A 23,216-nucleotide genomic window follows, 5' to 3' on the forward strand; every position below is an offset into this window, starting at 1 on the left:
GAGATTTAGTTTTTGGCCTCTCTGGTGCAGAGGCGATCAAAAAGTGTGATGAAAGGCATAAGCTGATACAGGGAGTCTCTAAGATTTTTCAGCCCTCTTTTTCCAAAATTTCCAAGGGCTTATCTAACTCCTCATTCAGTTTTGGTAAGAAGTGAATTAAACAGTTTCAGCAAAATGCAGGTAAACAGACATTTAAGAAGAAATGTTAAGGGGGTTCCAAGAAGAATTCTGGAAACTCCCATAACTAAAAACAGCCCCATAAGTCAGAATGATTATTTAAGAGACTTAACCCCCCCCCCCCAACCTGGCACCCCTTTTTGTCTTCCTGAAAGTCTGAGTCCCCACTATTCTGTTTGACAACAGATAGTTTCAGAGAAATGAGTTTTAAAGATCAGTCATCAAGGTTACAAATGGCAAAAGGAGGAAATTCCTCCTTTCCAGAGGGTAATTCCTCATCCACCAGACCAGACTCTCTTATTTCCACCTGTACTTCTTCACATACTATCCTAGGGAGTGACAGAACCAGATATGATGTTGTCTACTCAATCTGGCTTCAACCTCCAGGTTGTCGGATATGACGCCAGCCTAATTCACAAGACTTCAACTTGTTGGGCTGCACCTCCCCTACCCTACCCTCATCCCCCACTACCTAGAAGATACCTCAAATCAGGTTTTTGTCTCCTGCCATACCCATTGGACTATCCAGTGCACCAAGAGTGTTCAGTCTATAGCTCCCATCATAGTTCATTGCAGGATCCAGGGTATCCATATTTATTCATATTTAGATGACTTCCTCATCTTTGCAGAGTCAGTGTCAGGAATCCCTCTTTCTCTTGGGTGAGGCATCTCTTACACTTGCTGGGATTCCAAGAAAACATTCAAAAGTCCTTCCTGACTCTTTCTGACAGGATTGTGTTTCTGAGATATCCACTAGACACCATAGTTCAATGAGTTTTCTTCTACAGGAAAAAACAAATTTATATCTAGATCTATTTCTATGGTTTTCCACCCAACTAGCATGATTCTGCTCCAGGACTCCATGCAAGAATGTGAGAGAGATGCCTTTTCTTTTCTGTGGACAAGCATGCTCCTGTTTGCTATTACACTCTTTCAACTACTATCCAAGGTACTTCTGAAAATTTGGAAGGAATCCCCTAAAGTCATTGTGGTGACTCCCATTTTCTGTGGCAACTGGGTTTCTCAAATTGGTTAGTGGCCATTATCACAAGCTTCCTCACAGACTTACACAGGAACAGGGCTGTTTGATGCACCTTATCCATCAATTTCAGCTGACTGTCTAGATGATAGGGTCTTAATTCTTGTAAGTACCTGTTCACTGAGGATGTGCAGCAAGTACTACTGGAGGCAGGCAAGCCTGCTACTAGAAAATCATAGATCAAATGGAACGGGTTTTGTAGTTGGTGCCAACAACATAATCAGCACCTATTCAGGGGTAGTTGTTTTACAATGTTTGTGTGAGTTACTGTCCTATGACCTTTCTTATTCCAGTGTCAAGGTTAATTTATTAAGCCATTTCAGCATGTTTGCCCATGGATCCTCCGCTTTCAATGCAGTCTCATGTCAGAACGTTTTTGAAAGGGGGTTTTTGAATAAGAGGTTGCCAAGAAAACCACAAGCCCATTCTTGGGATCTTAATTTTGTGTTAGAGAATCTAACACTCGCTCCATTTGACTTGAGGTTCTTAACATGAAAAACAGTTTTACTGATTGCTCTGAGCTCTGCAAGAATAGTGTCTGAGTTGCAAACTCTTATGGTGAGTTAACCCTACCTTATTTTTTTCCACAGGGACAGGGTTTCTTTTAGAACTAATCCTTCTTTTATGCCTAAAGTGGTATCTGAGTTTACTTTAAGCCAAACTGTCCATCTCTCAGTTTTCATTCCTGAACCCCAAAATAACAGACAAAGGGTACTCCATACTTTGTATGTAGACAGACAACTTGGGTACTTTCCTGACAGAAGTAAATCTGTCATATCATTTGTTCATTTCTTGTGAAGGTAAGAAAAAGGGACAACCTGTGTTAAAACATACTATTTCAAAGTGGTTGTCTAAGGCTGTTAACTTTTGTTATACTCACCACAATAAAACAATTCTAGGCAGGGTCAAGGTCCACTTTGCCAGGGCCTTGGCTTCATCTATGACATTTTAGAAAGGGTTGGATTCTAGAAGTATTATAGGAACAGCATCTTGTTCCTGTGTGCATATTTTTATAAAGCATTATAAGCATGATTCCCACACTAGATCTAGATCAGACTTTGCTAGGGCCATTCTCCAGTGGGATAATAGACTGTTCTGTTCAACCTCCCAAAATGTAGTAAGCTAATCTACCCATATAGCTAAGACTACTGTAGTAGTGATCAATATGATGAACCTAGTACAGCTGTGTAAGTAAACTTGCCACAACATTAGATGTTTAGATGATCACTGCTGCTGTGGGTGCTCCCTCCCTCCCCCTTGTTTTTGGTATGTTGTTTAGGCTAGGGTGTGGTAATTTATTTTTTGCACTTCCTAGCCATTGACCTTTCAGTACTGAGATTCCCTCTCTCTCTGTTGGCAAGAAAGCTCTGAAGAGCTTGGCACACAAACTTGTCTTTTAGCCAGCCCAGCTCAAGCTGCCTGACAGTTTGAACATGTGGAAGGTGCCCAAAAGCTTTAAAAGTTGACCAGTTGTTATATCCTTGACAGGATATAACCCTTATAGCTACAGCTCCTGCAGGAGTGATCATTTGATCATCTATGTAATGGTAAGTTTACTTACACAACTTTTTTTTTTGTAGAAAAAGTTGGCATTCTAATTTATAAAATAGCCTGTACAGTTTTACAATTGTTAATGTATTTTATATTTAGTTGTCAGATCAAAAACTGCACCTCAGTCTGAATCTGGAATGAAGGTTATCCTTGAGAGCTGGTGTGTAGGGTATGTATGTGGCTGAACAGCATCTGGGAGGAATCCTCAAACTCAACAGGGAAATCTTATGTCCAAGAATTTCACTTATTGATAATGCCACTTATGGAATATTGTATACAGTTATGAAGTTTGCATTTCAAAAGAAATCTGGAGCATACCCTTGTAATGAAGTAAAAAAAAGTAAAATTAATACTTGATGTAAAAGACTACTTTCCAGTAAATAAATACAGTAGAATGGAAAGATCGGAAAGTTTATTATTATTTAATAAAAAAGGCACTGGGGTCCCCTCCACCTCGCTGATATTTTTAATCTTCCCTTCCATTATGTTACAGGCCTTTACAGCTATCTAAAAAGGAGTCTTGCAGCGTCCTGCAGTGCACCCCCCACCCCTTACACACACACACACACTTTAATTGCAAAACTGTTTTCCTACTGATGAGTATATATTCCATTGTCTAAAATTCATTTCAGTCTCTGACATTTATTTATAATTTCACTCAATGCAAATTACATTTCCCAGGTCACATTTTCTCTAGCAGTGCTGCTTTGTTCAATGGTTTATTATCAAGAAAGGAATGTTGCTGCCATTTCTGTATGATATGGGGAATTATACAGGTTGTGTAAACTAGTACAGCAGGAAGTTGGAACTGTAATTTAACAGGAAGGGCAGTGGATTATAATGTTTTCCTGTTACTGAAAAAAGATGCAGCTGGTGCTGAATAGTACTGCTGTGGTCTCAGTGCAGCATTCAGTAATATGTGAAAGTTAAATGTTAAGTCGATTGCAAATATGTGTGCATTGTATTGCACTCCGACATTTTTTCCTTACTCTTTAATCTGAAGAATGCCCTACCATTTTTGTATGAAGATACTTTAGTGCATTTTAAATTCAAGAATGCTTAATAAATATTACACTTGTAAGTGCAGTAAAGGAGTTTATACTTGATCAGGCTGAGTAGCTCTGTTATATTTTATTCACCTGTGATCCCTAAATAAATAAACTTACACTAAATATCATATTACTCTAAGCAGCATGTCTTTGGCTAGTAGATGGTAGCATGAGTTCATAGGTAGATACTAGGCTATCTGCCCTAGGGCATTTATAAGCCTAGCCAGAATGTATTTGGCTTCCGCCTCCCTATTAGATTAGCCTACTGTGCCTCTGCAAAGTAGGTCACAGAAGGTACCCTTTTAAGATTAGTTTACTGTGCCTCTGTCTAGCAGGGACACAGAAGAGATCCCAGGGGTGAATTTGCGATTTCCCATCCACGCGTCCAGATTTCGCTTGAAGAGGGACAGCGAGGGGCTATGTCTAACATGAATTGGGATTCTATTCCAGAGTGAGGGGAGCCTCTGGGAAATGAATCTGACCCTCCAGCATGTCCTATTTATTTTTGTGCTGAGGTTTAGGTCCCTGGAGCGTGTAGCTCTAAGGGACTTGGATTTTTTGAGATGGAGCATGTCCATTAATTCTGGGTTTGACATGGCTTTGTACGTCAGGCATAGATCGCCTCTGAGTAGGTGGTACGCAACTGAGTAGAGCTGGAGTTTCTTTAGTCGAGCTGCATAGGACATCTGTTTGTAGCCCATGATCCTCTTGGTGAGGTACTTTTGGGGTCTCTCCAGTTGCTGCAGGTGTCGGGTAAGGTACATCCCAAAAGGGGCATTGTATTCAATTATGGGCCTGATGAGTGATGAGCAGAGGGGCACAATGACCTCTCTTGATCTAGATGCGAACCCTTTTGTGATAAGGTGGGCTATATAGAAGGTCTTTCTAACCACTTTGGCAATGTGATTATCAAAGGAGAGATTACTATCTACGTTGGTCCCCAAATCTCTAATTACTTCTTCTGTACTTAATGGATTACCACCTGTGTGGTAATTTGTGGGCACCTTGTTTTTCCCAAAGGGGATGACTATGAACTTTTTAGCATTTAGCTTGAGGCTGTGGCTCTGGCACCAAGCATCCGTCTCTGTGAGACCCTTTTGGAGGATGCTTGTGTCAGCAGGAGATTCGATTATGGCCCCCAGTTTGCAGTCATCTGCGAACTTTGTCAGCCATAATCCCCCCGTGTTAGCCTGAACCTCAGAGAAGTATATACTGAACAAGAGAGGTCCCAGAACTGAGCCCTGTGGGACGCCACTTGTAACTGGTTTGGATTCGGACATGGCACCTGCAATTCTGACCATGTGGGTTCTATCTCTGAGCCAGTTTGCAACCCATCTTGTGATATAGGGGTTGATATTTAAGCTGGTAAGCTTATTTATGATGCCCGGGTGGGGTAATGTGTCGAAGGCTTTTGCGAGGTCCAGGTAGGCTGTGTGGACTACCTTGCCCTCATCATTGGCTTTGGTAACTGTTTCATAGGTTCATAGGTTGGTACTAGGCTATCAGCCCTAGGGCCTATACAAGCCTAGCCATAATAATTCCCTGGCTATTTCTTCACACACTATTTACTTCCCTGGACCCCTGTCTAGCAGGGCGACTGACGTGATCCCTGGGGTGAATTTCCTTTCTCCCATCCAATCGTCAAGGTTCCTTTTGAAGAGGACCAAAGAGGCACTCTGCTTGACATGTATGGGCAATCTATTCCATAGTCTGGGGAGTCTCTGGGTCAGGAACCTATCCCTCCAGCATGTTTTGTTTATTGTGATGACAAGGTTTAGATCCCTGGAACGTGTGGCTCTGAGGGATTGGGATTTCTTTAAGTGTAGCATGTCCAACAGCGATGGGTTTGACATGGCCTTGTATGTTAAGCAAAGATCACCTCTGAGTAGACGATATGTGACAGTATAGCTGGAGTTTTTCAAGGCGGTCAGCCTAGGGCATCCACTTTAGGCCTGTGATTCTTTTAGTGAGGTATTTCTGTGGCCTTTCCAGTTGTTGCAGATGTCTTGAGAGGTACATACCAAACAGGGCATTGTATTCTATAATGGGTCTAATGAGGGATGAGTACAGTGGGACAATGACCTCCTTTTTTCTGGATGAAAAGCCCTTAGTGATGAGGTGTGCCACATAGAAGGATTTCCTGACTGTTGTGGCAATGTGGTTATCGAAGGTGAGACCACTGTCCACCTGTGTCCCTAAGTCTCTTATCAAACTTTCGGTGTTTAGTGTACTGCCACCTATGTGGTAATTCACGGATACATGTATTTTCCCAAAGGGGATAACTGTACATTTCTTGGCATTGAAAGAAATCAACTAGGTTTAAGAGGCAAGATCTGTCCTTAACAAAGCCAAATTGAGTAGGGTCCAGTGTCTGGAGGCTCCCAATGTCTTTGTTTATGAGTTCCATGATAATACGCTTCATAGCTTTACAGACCAGACTAGTCAGGCTTATGGGGCGATAGTTTCCGGGGTCCGTTGTGGCACCACCTTTGTGGAGTGGGACCACTGTAGCTGTATGCCATTCTTTGGGTACATATCCTGTAGTAAGGCAAAGTTTGAACAGTGACTTAATGTGAGGGTTCAGTTCTTCTTGGAGCTCATGTAAGACACAGCCTGGGACACCGTCCGGTCCCATAGATGCTGTGTTTTTTGCTTTGGAGAGGGCAGCTTTCACCTGTGCATCTGTGATGTCAAGGAGGTTACATTCAGTTGGGATAGGCATTTGCTTCTTTGGGGGGGAAGGGGGGAGAGAAGTTTGCGCTGAATCTGTCTGCCAGGATGTTGGCTATGTCTGTAGGTTCGGTATATTTTGTACCGTTATGCAACAATTCAGAGCATATCTGGGAGTTTCCGCCCATGTTCCTTACATAACTAAAGAAGGCCTTGTGATTATCTTTAGTGTCTAGGGCAATTTTTCTTTCGAAGCTGGCCTTTGATGATTTTATGAGGGATCAAAGTTTCTTGCTAATACTCATCAGAGATGCCTTCCCTTTTTGGGATTTTGCTCCGTCATGTAGTAGCTTCCTCCTTCTGTTGTATAGCTTATTTATGGCCGGGGTCCACCAGACCGGTCTCCTGTTTTTGGAGGAGTGAGTCTTGGTTTTATTTGGGATAGCACGATCCATGCATTCCTGCAGGTGCTCATAGAATGCATTTGTAAAGGATTCTGCGGATTGGGCTGTATTATCCTCTGGCCCAGGGGCTTTGAAAGATTCCACCTCAGTCTTCAGAAGTGCAAAGTTGGCTTTTGAGAAATTCTTTACAGTGATTTCCTTGGCTGGGGGTGGGGACAGGATATGGATGTCCAGGGAAATTTGTTTATGGTCTGATCTTACCAATGAGGGGTTTACCTCTGGTGTGGAACATAGGGTCCCCATGTTGGTGATGACCAGGTCCAATATGTTGTTCCCTCTTGTGGGAGTGGTGACCAGTTGTTCCATTGCGTTAGAGTGTATAAATTCAAGGAACCGTTGGGCGAGGGTGTTTGGGCTTGAGTAGTTTTCCCAGTCAATGCTTGGGTAGTTGAAGTCACCCAATAACATAGTGTTTGGAGAGACCTTCATATTCTCCAGTGTTCTCAGGAATGCCAAGTGGGGTTCCTGTAACAGGGAGGGTGTTCTGTAGCAGGCTACAAACTGAAAGGCAGTTTTGCCCGCTGTTAGTTGCACATGGATGGTTTCCTATGCTTCGTGCAGTGCCACTAACCTGGAGGTGTAGGTATCTTTGATGAATATAGATACTCCCCCTCCTTTTGTGCTTCAGTCCGAGTTTTGGGGCCGAAACGCATGGTATGAGTTATAACCTGGTAGTGCTGGGGTGCTCTCAGGAGCCTTGAACCAGTTTTCTGGTACTGCACAGACATCGATTTTCTCCATATTGAGGAGAGCCTCGAGTGCGTGCATCTTGAGGTTTAGACTTCTGGCATTGAGTAGCATTACCTTTAGTTTTTTTATCCTTGGGTTGTCTATGGAGCTGGGTTTGTCCTTTGAGCCTTGCCTAAAAAAGGCACTATGGGGGTGGCAAGAGCTTTGGCCAGTATACGAAAGCCTAAGGGTGACAGGTGCAAGCCTTCCCTATCGAAGCAACGTGGCTTGCCGAGCATGTCATCCCAGGCTGACAGACACTGGATCCCCTTTGAATGACACCAATACTTTAGCCATTTGTTGAAACTGATCATTTTGTCTTTATAATGTGGCATCATTCTTGGTGAGGGCAAGATGCTTCTCAGGGTCAGGGTCATACCAGCCTGGGCTACATGGTCAGAGAGCTCCTCTGTCTCTTTTCATGTATTCCAGGGAGGTACATCTCAGGTCATTCACACCAGCATGGACAATGATGGAGTCATACTTGTACTTGCTTTTTAGTGACCTGAGTGCTTGCGTTATGTGGCGGATCCTGGCACTTGACAGGCAGCTTACAGTGACCTTCTCCTTGTTCAGTCTGGTGAGTGGGACGTCAGTGTGCCGGACAATAGAGTCCCCTATAACAAGTGTATTTGGTGTGTTGTTTGGCCTTAAGGGCTGTGACTGTGAGGCACACTGATTTTGTGAGATATGTGATTCGTGGGTGTTGTTGAGGGGTGGCTGTTGCTTGGATATCTGCTTAGGTCTTTGCTGTTTAGGCAGGTTTTTATTTAGAGCCTCCGAGTATGTTTTTGTGTGTGTATGTGTTGGGTATGCAGATGCAATAGGTCTGTGTGAGACTGGATTTGTGGTGTTGGTAGTTGCCTTTTCCTCCTGACTGACTGTGCCAGTCTTGGGTTGAGAGAGCTCTGCCTCCAGTTTGGCTGTGTAATTGCATCTCTCACATGTATTAGAGTTTGTTGGAAGGAGGAGAGGGTTGTCTGTGTACATAAGGCAATTGTAACATTGCCATCAAAATTCCCAGATTCACCAGCTGGACTGGAGAGTAACCTTGAAACTGACCCTTGGACATACCAGATTAGTATAGGGAACTGTTTTTTTACTGATCAGATTAGGGAAGGGAACTGATTTTTCACTTGATCAGGAAGGACCAATCGGGAGCCTAATACTTATGAGAAGTCAAGGAGGGTGTAGTGCTTTAGTTAGTTAGTGTTTCCTTATAAGAGCTGAGCAAGTGCAGGGCTTTAGAAAGAGAATAGAGTGATTACTTTGAGAGTTTGAACAGTTCTAAGGGAAAAAGTGAAGAGCAGACTTTGTGGAGCCTGGAATAGTTTAAACCTGTTTAGGTGGCGCTGCCCGATGCTGCTCAGTGCGAAAAACCGCGCAAAAAGAGAGTTGTAGGGTTTTAAGAGAGAGAGATCAAGGAGTTTAGAATTGACCCAAAATGGCCAATAAAACTACAGCTTCTAGGTAGTAACCACTCCTCCAGGGACAGGCAGGCTGTTCAGTGTTAACCACTCCCACTGGTGAACACAGAGACTTCCCTTTAGCCCAAGCAAGCACTGGCCTTCTAGAAACTTCCAAACAGTTCAGAACAGCAAATCTGTAACTGAACTTTCTTAACTTTCAGAAAGTGGGAAAAAAGCAAGATTTATTTGTTTTTTTTTCTTTTTGTTGTAGTTTAAAGGTAGCAGAGATACACAAGCAGCAAAATAATCACAACAGTGCAATAAATGACCCCACACTTGAGTGCTAGTCCAAAATCAGGTAAAATGCAGTTTTTAGAGAAAAAAATGATTTTAAATTAAGTGCAACACAGGAAATGCAGTAAACAGGCTCTAGATGTGTTCTAAGTACTGTTACTGTTACAGATATAAACTTTAGCAAGCCGGAAAATGCCAAAAAATAGGCGGCAAGGCTGTAAAACTTAACAAAAAATCAGAAGAAAATACTTAAAATCACAAAAGTGCCTCCTTTTCTTCTCTCAGCGTTTTCTCCCCTTAGTAGGTGCTTCAGCAGCAACTAGCAAGCCTGAAAAGAATGAAAACAAACAAAAACACAAGAACATCATAGCTTAGAGGGAAAAGTGCCAACCACCACTTATTTATGTCTTTACTAGTAAAGTAATACTTTGAAACTACATGATGTAACACTACCAATTTAAGTAGAAGTAGGGAAAAAAATCTCTGGTGATATAAAAATAAATTAGAAGTTGATTGTACACCCAGAAAAGATGAATGTGGTTTACATTCTTGAATCTTAGGTTGGATGTCTGATGGATTGGCTCATTCTTATAATATGAAGAAGTAGAAAGCAAACCGGCCTGGTAAAGAGTTGCTGTGGTATTCCATGGTTATTTGGCACGTTATGAAGCATAAGTACTCACTGTAGCTGTGTTTGCCTTTTCCCTGTTGTAGATGATGTGTAAAGTCTGTACAAAATAAAAGTTTTGTTAATAAGACAGCAAAACTTGAGTAAGTGCATGGTCTTCTTTTCTATGTTTAAAACATAGCCCCACTTAAGTTAATCTGAAAAGGAAGCATTTGTCTTGTAATGCTGTGATGTTGCACTTTGGAAGAGTAAACTCGTAACCTAGTGCCATTTTACCAGTAAAATATTTTAAACAAGTTATATGCATATAAATAAAATATATTAATAACTTTTGTAAATTTTCAGCAGTTCAACTATAACTTGTGGGTGTAATGGAGAGATGTTTCTTCAGATGCCCTGATAATGCACAAATATTGTAACTTTAACAAGAAAAGATATTTTTCCTCCTCTAGAAATATTATAATTGTCTCACGGCATCTGTTTCCCCTGCAGCAGGAATTCTGTCTGCAATATCTTAAATTACAGATGACAAACATGCAAAGCACTGAGATTCAGTTTCTTGATCTCTGTTCTCATTTGTCTGTCTGTCATACATGGATTGGTACCAGTCTTGGCCTAGAGCAGAACTGCCAAAGTGGCTGCCTTTTGCAAGTGACCTTTAACCGGACTGAGATGCACTGAAGGCATACTAGAGAAAAACAGCAGCTCTTGAACTTGATTAAGACTCTGCACTTTGAATTACATGTTTTGTTTTGTTTTTTTGTTAATGTTGTTTACAGAGTAAGATCTTTTACTGATGATGATGGCCGTGCTGTTTTTAAGGCTTTAATTCTTGCTGAGAGTATATCAAGTGTGCTGTTTTAAGGCTTTAATTCTTGCTGAAAGTATATCAAGTGTTAGCATACACATTGCACAGTCATATCACCCCTTAGTTGTAGTAAAACTGTATATTCTTTAACATGGCCAGTTTGAATTACAGAAGGTGACTCTGTTTTTAAAGTACAGCAAAGAACTGGGTGTACTTCAGAAGACTGACAAACCAAAAGACTGATTCCCAAAAGACTGAAATTTCTAAATACTGAACACATTTTTAATGCAGGGGGCAAGCCCCCACACCCCCTGCTAACGATGTGTGTGTGTGTATATATATATATATATATATATATGTGTGTGTGTGTGTGTGTATATATATATGTGTGTGTGTGTGTGTGTGTGTATATATATATATATATATATATATATATATATATATACAATAGCTAGATAGATATATGTATACATATAGATATATATATATATACATACACTCCAGGATTGCACAATAGTGGAGAAGGGGCAAACTCCATTATTGAGTATTTTGAATAATTTGGGATTCTATCCCAGTTTCCCCAGAATGATAGAGCAATGTCTGGTCAAGTAAACCTACTCAAAATTGCATAGAAGCCACATAAAGCAGTTGGAATCAAATCCTGGACCACAAGAAACCGATTGCCAGCAGTTCACAGTTTCTATCCACTACATTAACTGCTAGAATTCAAACTCCACTAACACATTATTAGCATTCTTAAGACTGCTCAAGTTTAAGAAAAAGTGTATGTCATTTGCTTTGATATCCTGAGCTATTGCCAGTCATTGTTATATAACTACATTTGGAAACAGCAGACATCTGAAAATCCTTTTGACCAGCTTAAGTGTCGGATAATGGTCACATTTCACACACCCCAGTTTGCCAGGTAAAGCAAAAAAGACTATTCTAGCAACAAAAATAAAATGCAAACAATGTTTCCGTGTCTGATAAGAACATTCCAGACAAGTGATAACTATAAAACAGAGTCTTTGCAAATTAGGCCAAAACATAGAATTCAACATTGGAAACTGGGAGAGAAGAAAAAAGTGATTTATTATATATCGCTGTACTGCTACACGAGTCAGCATTCAAGGAAATCATGCTAAATGCACCAAACAGTTGCTTGACTTCATATTCTTTGCATCACTACATTTTACCAATGATAAACATGCCTTCCTTTTTTTCCTTTACTTTCTGTCAGTGTAGTCTATTTTGCACTCAGACCTTATAATGTTGACCCTACCACCACCACCTATCATGTTAACAATATACTCAGCACCCAAAATGTTACCCCCTTACACTTTGAAAAGGGATGTAGTATCGTCAACTGCTACGGCTTATAACCACGATGCATTCCTGACAGGTAAGCATGTTTTTTAAAGTTCTGTACAGTGGACACGCACAGTAGCTTAGAGAGCTGTGCTGTCTGTTTGGCTATAATGCTTCTGAAAGATAAGAAAAAAAATGTACTCTGAGAGGTATGGTGCATGATGCACCCATTAATACAATAATAAACTTAAGTTAACGTTACACACATTGCCACTGTAGAATAACCCGATAGTTGCTGCAGCCTGCAGGTACTGACGACTTTTTTCCCCCTATAATAATTAAAAGGAGCAATTCAAATGCAGTGCTAAAATATAAGTTTATAATGAATGACAGCTAGTGAGTTTGATCACAACACAAAATAATGTACAGGCTCATCAGTGATTACCATTAATTGACTCTAAAACACTGAAAAAGTAATCACAAATGTAATCCAATAAGTTAAATTTGTTATGTGATTACCAAAAAAAATAAAAACAACCTTCACCCCCATCTCCAACCGACATTTGGGCTATACCACCACATCTCTGGAAATTAAATGCACTAACTCCAACTTTCACAAACTCGAGGAAAGCCCTAGAATTATGTAACAGTTGATCTAATGAATGTCAAACATTACATAATTCAACCATTACTCCCAAATAAAAACACTAGCATTTCAGCACACAGTGATTTGCAAGCATTCATCCAGTTATCAAAATTAAAAAAGTTATTACATAAGTAAATATTAAATCTTATACTTCCTTGTTCTGAATTGCATTTACAGTTTATCACCCAGTAATTTTAAAAATAAATCTCTAAGTTACTTCTGTAGTCACCATTTTTTTCCATTTTCTTTTGTAACTTTTAAAATACAAATCGTTTATGTGGTTGACTCTTTCTGCATTACAATATCATTATAGTCTGATTGTATTCTATTTTTTTTTCAAATATGAGACATGTTTATATCCAAAAACATCACACATCCTTTATTTTTTGCTTGGTATGTCATTACTCAGCAAGTATTAAATGTATATAAATTTACTTCTCATTAAAGGTTTTATAAAACCCCATTGATAGTATTAGTGTCTTACTAAACTCCCTTACTTCATTTTTCTCATGAGTGAGCGACTCGTCTGGACTCTCAGCAGCAGCCAGCAGGAGGATGAACATCAACCGAGCACCAGTGGCGTACATAGAGTTTGTGCTGCCCGGGCCTGTCTTTGAGTTTGCCACCCCTCCCCCTCACAAAATCGTGGTCAAATGGGGCACTCCCGTATACAGGCCTCCCCCCTGCAGCCATTCCAGTGTCCCATTACTTGGCTGTTTCTCCCCCGTTTGTCATAAACACTAATATGCATACTGCTTTATGCTTTACTTCTACAGTGATTATTTGGATTTCATTTAAAACTTTTATTTTAAATTTTATAGCACAAACACTGATAGACATCTGCTAAACAAAACAGTACAGTCTCGCAATGAAAACAGACTTAGCATTAAAACTGGTCTGTCCTTGAAACTCACGTTCATTGAAACAGCATTGAAACCCACATTCAAAGAAAATGCATCTGGCAAGTAGTGGATAAAGTTTAACTTTGGGCTGTTTTCAAATCATAGGCCCCTTGCACACATATGTGTTCTTTGAGTCACCTTCGGATTGTATTAAATTATATTCCTTGTATAGTACAGCACACATGTAACAGCGTGTTTTAAATTTATTGTTTTAAACATTTTCCAGTAAGCACTGAAATAAAATGTATGAACCAATAATGACAAAACCGCCCAGTTCAGAACAATTCCATCATAAAAGGCTACTCAAACTTCTGTCATTCAATTCACCAATATCAGTCAATATGCACAGTCTCTGCAGAAGTAAAAGTGATCTAAATAATTCCACATTAAGGAGATCTGTAACTAATGAAGAAGTTGCTGCTAGCAAACAGCTTTGTATTTCATTGTTTCATCTACAAATAAAGTGCCTGTTGCCCTTGAAGAATGAATTGCCTATGCTTGTGTTGCATAAGGATAAGCTAGTAATATTGCAATAGGGAATGGATGGTAAACTGATAACAGGTTCATAGTTACTAGGTATCTCTTCCAAAGGAGAACATTTTCAGGACTGCAGCATCCACCCCCTTTAAAGTACACAGTACAGTATCAGCAATACATCTACATACTGTGGGAGTAGAACCCACAGCCTTCTGCATCAAAAGCAAGTATACTACCTGTTGTTCTGGTAACAATGCAAACAGAGTTGGCATATGCAGCAGTAAACTTCTCTTGCCCTAAAGCTCTCAGCTCCTTGTAAAATCCACTTGACAGTCAACTAGATCTCTCAACTTTGCAGCACAAGAAATCTGGAAAAAGTGAAAATTTATTTGGTGGGGGGGGGGGACAAAGGCCCAAAACCAGGGACACATTTTAAACATTGCTTGTATAATCTTTGAAAGTTGCTAGAATATAAAATGTTTTGTGTTACCATGTGTTTCCTAAAAGATAGGAAGACTGAAACTTAAATGGCTATCATTATTTAGTGAATTCAGCTCTCATTGATTTGCCAGAATACCACAAACTTTGAGGAACAAACCGAAAGTATGAACCAAACATTATGTGAAAATCTGAACAGTTGAGAGCTATGGACTCAACTCGTTGAATCACAAGTGGCGGCACAGGTAGAGAATTCAGGCTGTTGTTTCTTTGAGATTGAGTAACACTAACCACCTGGAATACCTAACTGGGGTATTTTACACACACACACACACACACACACACACACACACACACACACACACACACACACTTTACCAATTTTTGTGCCTCTAGCCTTCATAGGGCAGTAGGCAACTGCCTACTGCTGGATCCGGCTCTGCTAAAAATTAACCCATCCTGCCAAAATTATGTCTTTACAGCTTTTTGTCCTGGCTATGGAGTTAGCCTGAGCATTCGTAGACATAGCATTCCTAGCTTCTTCAACCTGAATCCTTTTTCTCCTTAATCTACTTAACCATTATGCCTTCCCTACCCCCACTGTTTGCTTCATTGACCTACTTGTTCTCCTACGGGAACTTAGTTTTACACATCATCGCATGGGAGGGTCTCTTCTCTCCAGAGTGGAATATCTTTTGATACCCTAATGCTGGGCAACAACATGAGGTTAAGAGTTCAGTGCTGGTGAGCTGCCATTTGTGGGATGCTCAGGTTTTGCTTATGATTATCTTCCCATGCTCCGTCACCAGTGCACATGCATGTGGAACATACTTGTCAACTGTACAGATTTTCACAGAATGTCCAGATTTTAGCCTCATATTTTTGGCCATTTTTCTTAAAATTCTGGTTTTCTAGCAAATTAGTAGCAATCATTAAAGACTGAAGTTAGAAAATAATGACAGACATTTGAGTTTCAGACTTCATACCCTTCAGAAAATTCATGCTGATACAAAACCTGTTATTCTATCAACTTTCTAAGAGCAATATTCAAAAATGTTCCCTATTTCTTGGCCTTTGGCCCACTTTTAGTTATGGCTTTGTCCAGATTTCGTGCTGTAAGAGGTGGAGAGGTTTGATGTGGAACTACCACTTATGTGTGGCTTTGCTACTGCTTACCATTCATCCTTGACCCATAGTATTAAATGCTGTGTACCTTTTGTCACAAGGGTGTCGCAGCATTATGGCACACTGACCACCTCCATCCCACAAGATGCATGAGCAGGCATTGGCTATTCTCTCACTGCCATCCTCCCTGACTGGCTTTTGCAACATCTGGACCTTTTTTCTGACCAAAATAATCAGGGTCATAGCTTGAACTTCACTCCTGTATGTCACACAGGGAGTAGGAGCATTTATATTTTGATAACTTTAACATAATAAACATAGATTATAAAGTACTAGGTTAGTTGTCCTTGTAGACCATTTTAGGCTTAGCCAGTTTCCTTTTTGGTGTTCAAGTGAACACATCCCATTTGCTGTTAGATTAGCCTTACCCATCCTATGGTCAATAATTATATAGTACCCCTAATGAAAGTAACTGAGATTGTATCACAGAGAATTTGAGGAGGACCGTTGCATTGGCTAGAAGCATTAAGTACTTGCCTCTGTCCATTGTTAGTACAGGGGGCAGTCCTGTTTCCCATTCAGAGATCCACGGCACTTGAATATGGACAGGGATGAGTTTTGTTTTATGTGATCAGGGAATCTGTTCCAGAGCAATCATCTGAGAAATATACCTGTCTCTGCAAACAATTTTATTAACATTGCAAAAAAGGTAAATGTAAAGAATGAAACCTATGCGAGCAATGTAGAGTCTTGACAATTTAACATTTGAGCTATTAGCCATCAATTGTAATCTGAATCTTCCCAGATGTGTCCTTGTTTTTGATCGTACAACATATTTTTGTACTGTCATTTATTGTGTACTGAGATTTGTTTTCTGAAAGATTCTATGAAAGGTGTGACGAGTACTGTATTAGCAAAGAAAGAAAGGCATATCTATGAGACTTCAACTTAAAGTATTATGAGCCCATGATTGTGAAGGGGATCACCAAAATACTTGGAGACTTCGGGATCTGTTGCCTGCAGAACACACTAGTTCTTTTATATTCTTTGCCTAATAGTGACCAGTACTGTCCTTATAACTTCAGTCTTGGTCATGGCAAAAATTTCTAACCTGACTGTGACTATATGTAGTTGCTCTCGGTGTTGTCCTTGACAAGTTAGAGTACTGTGACCTCTTTATTCTCCTTCACCTTTTCCAGCACTCATTCTGTCACAGACTTTCTACAGTACTACCTCAGTATCTTAGTTTGATGCTAATTTCACAGTAGAATTATTTGTCATTTTATATCTTAGTCTGTTACTGCTTGTATATTTTATCTTAGTAGAGAGATTATTCAGTATTTATTTTCTGTTGTTGATTTTTTATCTTTGTCTGCCCACAGTCTGTAATTTTAGATGTACTGTGTGTCTGTGTGTCCACATATCTTTTTATTATTATCTGCTATAAATAAATAAATGTTGGTAAAAATTTGGTCCAGCATCAGGTGAGCCATAAATTAAAAAAACAGGCATAGTGCTGTGGAATGAGTTCACCTCCAGAGGGGCACAGCATTTGCTTCTCATTCAAAAGCTGATTTGGTAGATATACAATAAAAAAGCTGAAATTGCATGTCTGCATGTTTCCTTTTTATTGATTGCTAAGGAAATCAATAATAGTTTTTATAATGGAATCTTCATGCATTCTATTACACATGTATGTTAAATAACAGCTGTCTGGTCTTAACATTGCCTGCTGGCACAGACAAGCAGAGGGATTATTTATTTATTTTATTTATTATTTATTTTACATTTGTTGACCGGGCTAGTCCAGCTGGATTAATGTCCATTTTCAGTGGAGGCCCGGGGAGAAAAGCTCCAGAGGTTAAAAACAGTATTGGAAATACATAAAAAGACAAAGTACAAATGCATTATACAAAGGGAAAAAAATGTAAGTACAAATATTAAAGATCTAAACTAATCAGAATCATTCTAGGTCCGAAAGAAGTTAGTTCAGAGGTTAGCAACTAGCAAAACAATATAAGGTATCAAATCATAAACACAAACAATTCCTGTTTTTTTTTTTTTTTTTAGTGAGTTAAGTAATATTTACAAAAAAGGGATAATATCTCAGTTGAAGTAGAGGATGAAATACAAGTGGATAAGAAAAGTTTATAACAAACATAAGGGTGCCAACAGGCTAGTCTGGGTTGGTACAAGAGCAAAGCCAGAATTTATTAAGATGTATTAAAAGTTGTTTCTTAAATAGTGGGAGAGTAGGCAAAGAGGACAAACCAGATGGAAGATTATTCCATATTTTACCTACTGAGTTAGAGAAAAGGCAATTGCCTGCAGAATTCATAATTTTGGTAATATTAACAAGTAATTTATCAGAGGAACGTAGTTGTTTCAGGTTGATATAAGGAGTCAAGAGGTTAGAAAGAGCTGGTGTTTTAGAAGGTTGGTATAGAATTTTGTGTGCTGTTAAGAGTTGTTGAAAAATGAGCTTGTTAGGGAGTTGCAGCCAGTGTAGTTGTTTTAGGTTTAGACAGTGGTGAGCTCTAAATTGGGATGTGGTGGCAAAGCGGGCAATATTGTGGTAAGATGTAGTAAGTTTCTTAAGGTTACTTTTAGATAGATTAGTGTAAATAGAGGAAGCATACAAAAGGGCAGAGATGAGGTGTGTTTGGGCTAAGGTTATCCTAGCTTCAGGTGTGAGGAAGGGCTTTATTCTGTATAGGGATCCAATCTTTTTATTAACAGCTTTTATTGTGGTGTTGATGTGATAATCATAGTTGAGATTATTATCGATAATAACACCAAGAAGTTTAGTTGAGGAGTCAGGAGAGATTATGGTGTTGTCAGTTGCAGTAATACAGAAGTTTATCAAAGTAGATTTACGGGTAGGTGAGAAGAGTAATAATTTAGTTTTCTTGGGGTTAAGGAGTAGACAGCGATTGGAGAACCATTGTTCAACAGTTGAGAAGGCTGATTGTGTTTGAAACTGGAGTTCTGTTTGAGAAGAGGCAGTGCAAATTATAGTGGAGTCATCTGCATATTGTATGCAGGTAGTATTAGGTAAAGATGACTGAAGGTCATTAATAAAGATAGAAAATAGAAGTGGGCCTAGGATAGACCCTTGAGGTACTCCTAAAGAGATAGGAAGGAGAGTAGAGAGAGAATTTTTCCAGAGTACAGCTTGCTGACGATTAGCCAGAAGTCATGTCATAAAACAGAGGGTAACAACTATGAAGGTTGTCTGTTTCACAAGGTTTCAAGTCAGTTTTCCAAAGCAACAGTTCATTAATAAATATTCTCTCTATTTTCTTTCCCCAGGGACTGCAATCCGGCACTGTAATGAAGAAAAAGGTTGGCTTCCTCCAGAGCTGTTTAACTGTACCACAGTCACCTTTGCAGAATTAAAAACTTTTGTAAGTACCTTAGGGTTGATAGTCTGTATAGTATGTACTTAAGGCAGTTTAGAAGTTTGTTTTAGCACATTTACTCGTTGTTGCTTTTCTCTGTAAAGAGCAGCCATTACCTTTTACGTAGTTTTGTTTAAAATCTATATTTATATACTGTTTAGCAAATGTCATATGTACATTTCCTGCCCCACTACTGAAGACACACATGCTAAACACAGCATAATATATTGTTGAAGAATTTATTTGTCTCTGTTGACCTCTTCATACTTTTTGTCATAAGCTAATGATTGTGGCTTCACAGGTAGTCTTGGGGCAATAAACTGTGATGCTGCAGTAAAGGTTTATAGATTCAGGTCGGCTGAAAAATATAGAAGCAGATGAAGTTACAGGGAATCCTGATAGAATAGGTATTCTGCATTCAGTGGATTATTTTTTTCCTGTAGCCATTTGGTCATGCTATTTATTGATTGATTTATTTTGTTCTATTTTATTTATTTTATTTTAATTTTGAACTGCTGTTGGAGGCATCCGTTTTTTTTTCTTTCCTGTTATGCCATCAGTTAGTTTTTGGGTGACCTCACTGATACCCCACTTAATAATCTATTGTTTCATAAGGGTGAAAGATGATAACAACTTGGCTTTGCCAGCATAAGGTAGAGGTCAGCGGTATTCTGACTTGCCTTGCTTGTCCGTAGACAAGCACACTTTTGTGTGCTTGTAATAAAAATGAGTGGAGTTATCTGCTGGGAGTGAACACTCAGTCCTTCTTTCAGTCGAACCAAACAGACCTAGAGCCACAGCATTCTATCTTTCTCTCTCTCCAGGTCAGATATGTGGCATCCTAATGCTGGTTGAGCCTAAGTCATCAGTAATATGGACAAATGCCCTGATCCACTGGACCTTCCAGAATATTTTAACTTGTACTATGAGGTGTTGGAAAAAGGAATATGCAGAATTTCTTCCTAAGTTGTTTTAAAGGATACCTTCAATATAATTTTAATGGTCCCCTTAGGGTTTAACACATTATCTCCAATTCAGTTTCACATATACTATAAGTAATTATTTTGCATTTTTGATTCACTTTTTATTTTCCTCGGAATAATATTTTGAGATATGACCGTGTGGCTTCATTGTGCAGTCCTCATTCACAGTACAAACACTGCAAAGGGCTTATGTCCATGTTTTTGCTATTTTTACAGTTTTGCTGTCCTTTTTTTTTAATTTCTCCAAGTCTTTTGGTTTTCTGATACCATGATGGGAATGGGCCCCATTCCTGAGTCAAAGTATGATTCAAGTTCATGAAATTAGTATTGTTTCAGTCTTTGATGTTTGCTAGAAGTGCTCTTCGTGGCACTTGCAATGTACCCAGTAATGATTCCTTCTGCGATCCTTATGGAGTTAAACATGCTGGTAACATATCTAAGTACAATTGCTCGTTCTACTATTGGAACTGTCTGGGTGCCCTTCTTCCACATTCCCCCCGTTTCTGCCTGCAAATCCTAGTATTTTATGACTTCGTCTCTCTCTGTACATGAGACACTGTAGTCACTGGGTGTAGCAGTTTCAATGATCAATGCTACGTTTGTCTTCTTTTCATGGACTACTGTATCTGGTTTTCTCCCATCTATTTTTTGAACTGTTGGTAATGGGTGGTCCCAAGTGATATAAACTTCATCATTTTCTGCAATGCTATGTGATTTTTAACTTTGCAGTCCTTCAGTAGTGTCACAGTGAAGTAATTATGTATTTGTATGTCTGTCACTGAAGTCTGAGTTTGCTACACTCCTGGTCTGCTAAGATGCACTACTCTAATCGTTGCTGCTCCCCCATCTGAATTCTTAGACATTTGTTAGAATGTCTGCTTTTGAACCCAAGTTACCCACAAGGAAGTTTGGTGCAAAGACTGAATTATCATTTGTTTTTATATTCTGGCAGAACAGGTCATCTGTGTTGCAAAGTCTGCCTTCAGTGGCAACAGTTTCCTTCAAGCAAGACACTTTTTGGTGTTCATCACTGTATTTTCACTTCTCATGGTTCCCATGAGTTGCATTCCATGCCCAAAAGCTCCAGAGTGCATAGTTCTGCATTCTGTGTCCTGTCCCCAATTCTGGCTGTCTTGTAGAGGTGGGTATATAATATTGGAGTTTCTGGAAATCGGACTGTCCAGGCATCTGTGGAGTTTAATGAGCCATTGCATTGTGATTTTCCACGTTCTTTGGTTTCTCCTCACATGGATGGATCATATTGATCCCCTCAGACACGGGGTGAGATTAACTTTGCATTATGTACAGAAGGACCTCTGTGGTAAACTTGTTGTCTGGTGTATTTCTTCATGCCACACAATAAGTAACTGCCCAGGATGCATGCCCTTAGATGTACTTTCTAGAACTGGTCACCTGTACAGCATCCAGGGCACATGGTCTCTTAGTGGTGGAAGAAAACTAGGGTCAGCAGTTTTCTTTGCATTTATAGCTTTGTTAAATGAACAGACTGGTCAAATAAAATTTTTTTGGGGAGCTACAGTGAACTCTGAACCTCTCTATGTCCTCTTTCAGAATGCTGTACTCCTTCGCAACCTCTTAATGGAGGCGCATATGATCAGGCCAAGAGATACTGCAGTGACTGCATTTTTTTCTGTAGTGTATTTTTCTTGTAGTTCATCTAGGAAAAATTACACCACAACTGACTTGGTAGCCTGACGGTTTCCAGCAGTCCATGCTTTCCATTTTGGCATGCTATTTTTTACCAGTGTCTCCTAGGGATGTGCAGATTTTATTTTTAGCTGGGACTGCAGTGTGACACTGGCAGTTATTTTGTTTAATCGGTAAGGTTCAAAACCTGATGCTCATGGAGTTTCCAGCACATTGATTCACCAAGGTGAATGACATTTTCCTTCCAATTTTTTTCTTATGCCCAAAGTGCATCCCAGTTATAAGTGCAGCCCTTTTTTGTGTACTTTTTCCTAGGTAAATGTTCAAAGTAATGTATGTGCCTAAATACAGAGGGAATGCAAAATATTTCTAAAAGCAGTTTACAATTTTTAATTAATTGAACTTTTCTTATGCAGGCAGTGCATGTAGCAGATATTTTGTTTACAACATGCATGCCTGTAAGAGCTGTAACATCTGTGTGTGATTAAAAGACAGGCATTTATTCCAGTTCTTACAATACCTTTTCTTTTTTTCTGTACTGTTTATGTAGAATGACAAGCTGAACCGCAATGAGACCAGAATTGAAAGCTTGAAGTCTAATGACATTGCAAAAATGCTGCAAAATGCCACCTTGCACACTAACTCCTTTTACGGAAATGATGTGAAGACAGCTTACCAGTTACTCAGTAGAGTGTTGCAGTATGAAAGCCAACAGCAGGGATTTGATTTAGCTGCAACAAAGGACATGGAATTCAATGAGGTATCATAACAAACTCTTGTACTGAAAAGCAAGCTTTGACATTGTGAGATTTTTTCAGGCTCCCTTCAGTTTTTTTGGGAGTGGTTTGCTTCTTTATCAGGGTCATGGGAATTTGTGTGCCTTTAGAGTTACAGAAGAATTAGGTTTAATTGAATAATTTTGTATACATCCATGAAATTCATTATTGTAGGTTGATCTTCATTCCAAGACGGGGTTTTTTTGTGCCTGTTACACGTTCTATGTTGAAGAGTCTCCTTAGTTTTTGCCATGTTGTCATGCACTGTGGCTGAAAATATTCTTCTACATTAATGAACTGGCTGTGTTGCAGAAATAAGAAAGTTACTACTATAGAAATCTAAATGCATGTTTGGAAATGGGCCCCAAGGTACCAGAAAGTCAGCCGAGGTGGGGGGGGACTGGGTAATTCTGGGAAAGCCCTGTCTGCAGTTGGGGTTGCTGATGTAATACTGGGAGATTCAGTGGCTTAACCCCACTCTGACAAAGTTTGGAAATTAGTTGCAAAGGGAAGCTAAATATCCAGAGTCTGTACTACATCTCCAGACCTCCTTAGAAAATGGGCAGAGCTGATATATGAAACTATTTTTTTTTCACATTTTACTGACCTTCAGGATGCCAGGAATGACCAGGGATGCTGTGTGTAAATGCAGTATTAATTATTGATGATCAAGC

At 39.6% G+C, this 23,216-nt stretch overlaps 1 protein-coding gene across 1 annotated transcript in view; it reads left to right on the top strand.

Annotated features, from left to right (window-relative positions):
- CELSR1 (cadherin EGF LAG seven-pass G-type receptor 1) overlaps positions 1-23,216 on the top strand; it is a 2,549,932-nt gene that overhangs the window by 2,115,695 nt on the left and 411,021 nt on the right. Inside the window, exons 17-18 of the mRNA XM_044088384.1 lie at positions 19,027-19,121; positions 22,317-22,526. Coding sequence (XP_043944319.1) covers positions 19,027-19,121; positions 22,317-22,526 — 305 coding nt within the window. The remainder of the gene's footprint in view (positions 1-19,026; positions 19,122-22,316; positions 22,527-23,216) is intronic.

This window comes from Protopterus annectens, chromosome 11.part0, assembly GCF_019279795.1.
Source record: "Protopterus annectens isolate FY-2018-M chromosome 11.part0, PAN1.0, whole genome shotgun sequence".
Taxonomy (NCBI): Eukaryota; Metazoa; Chordata; order Ceratodontiformes; family Protopteridae; genus Protopterus; species Protopterus annectens.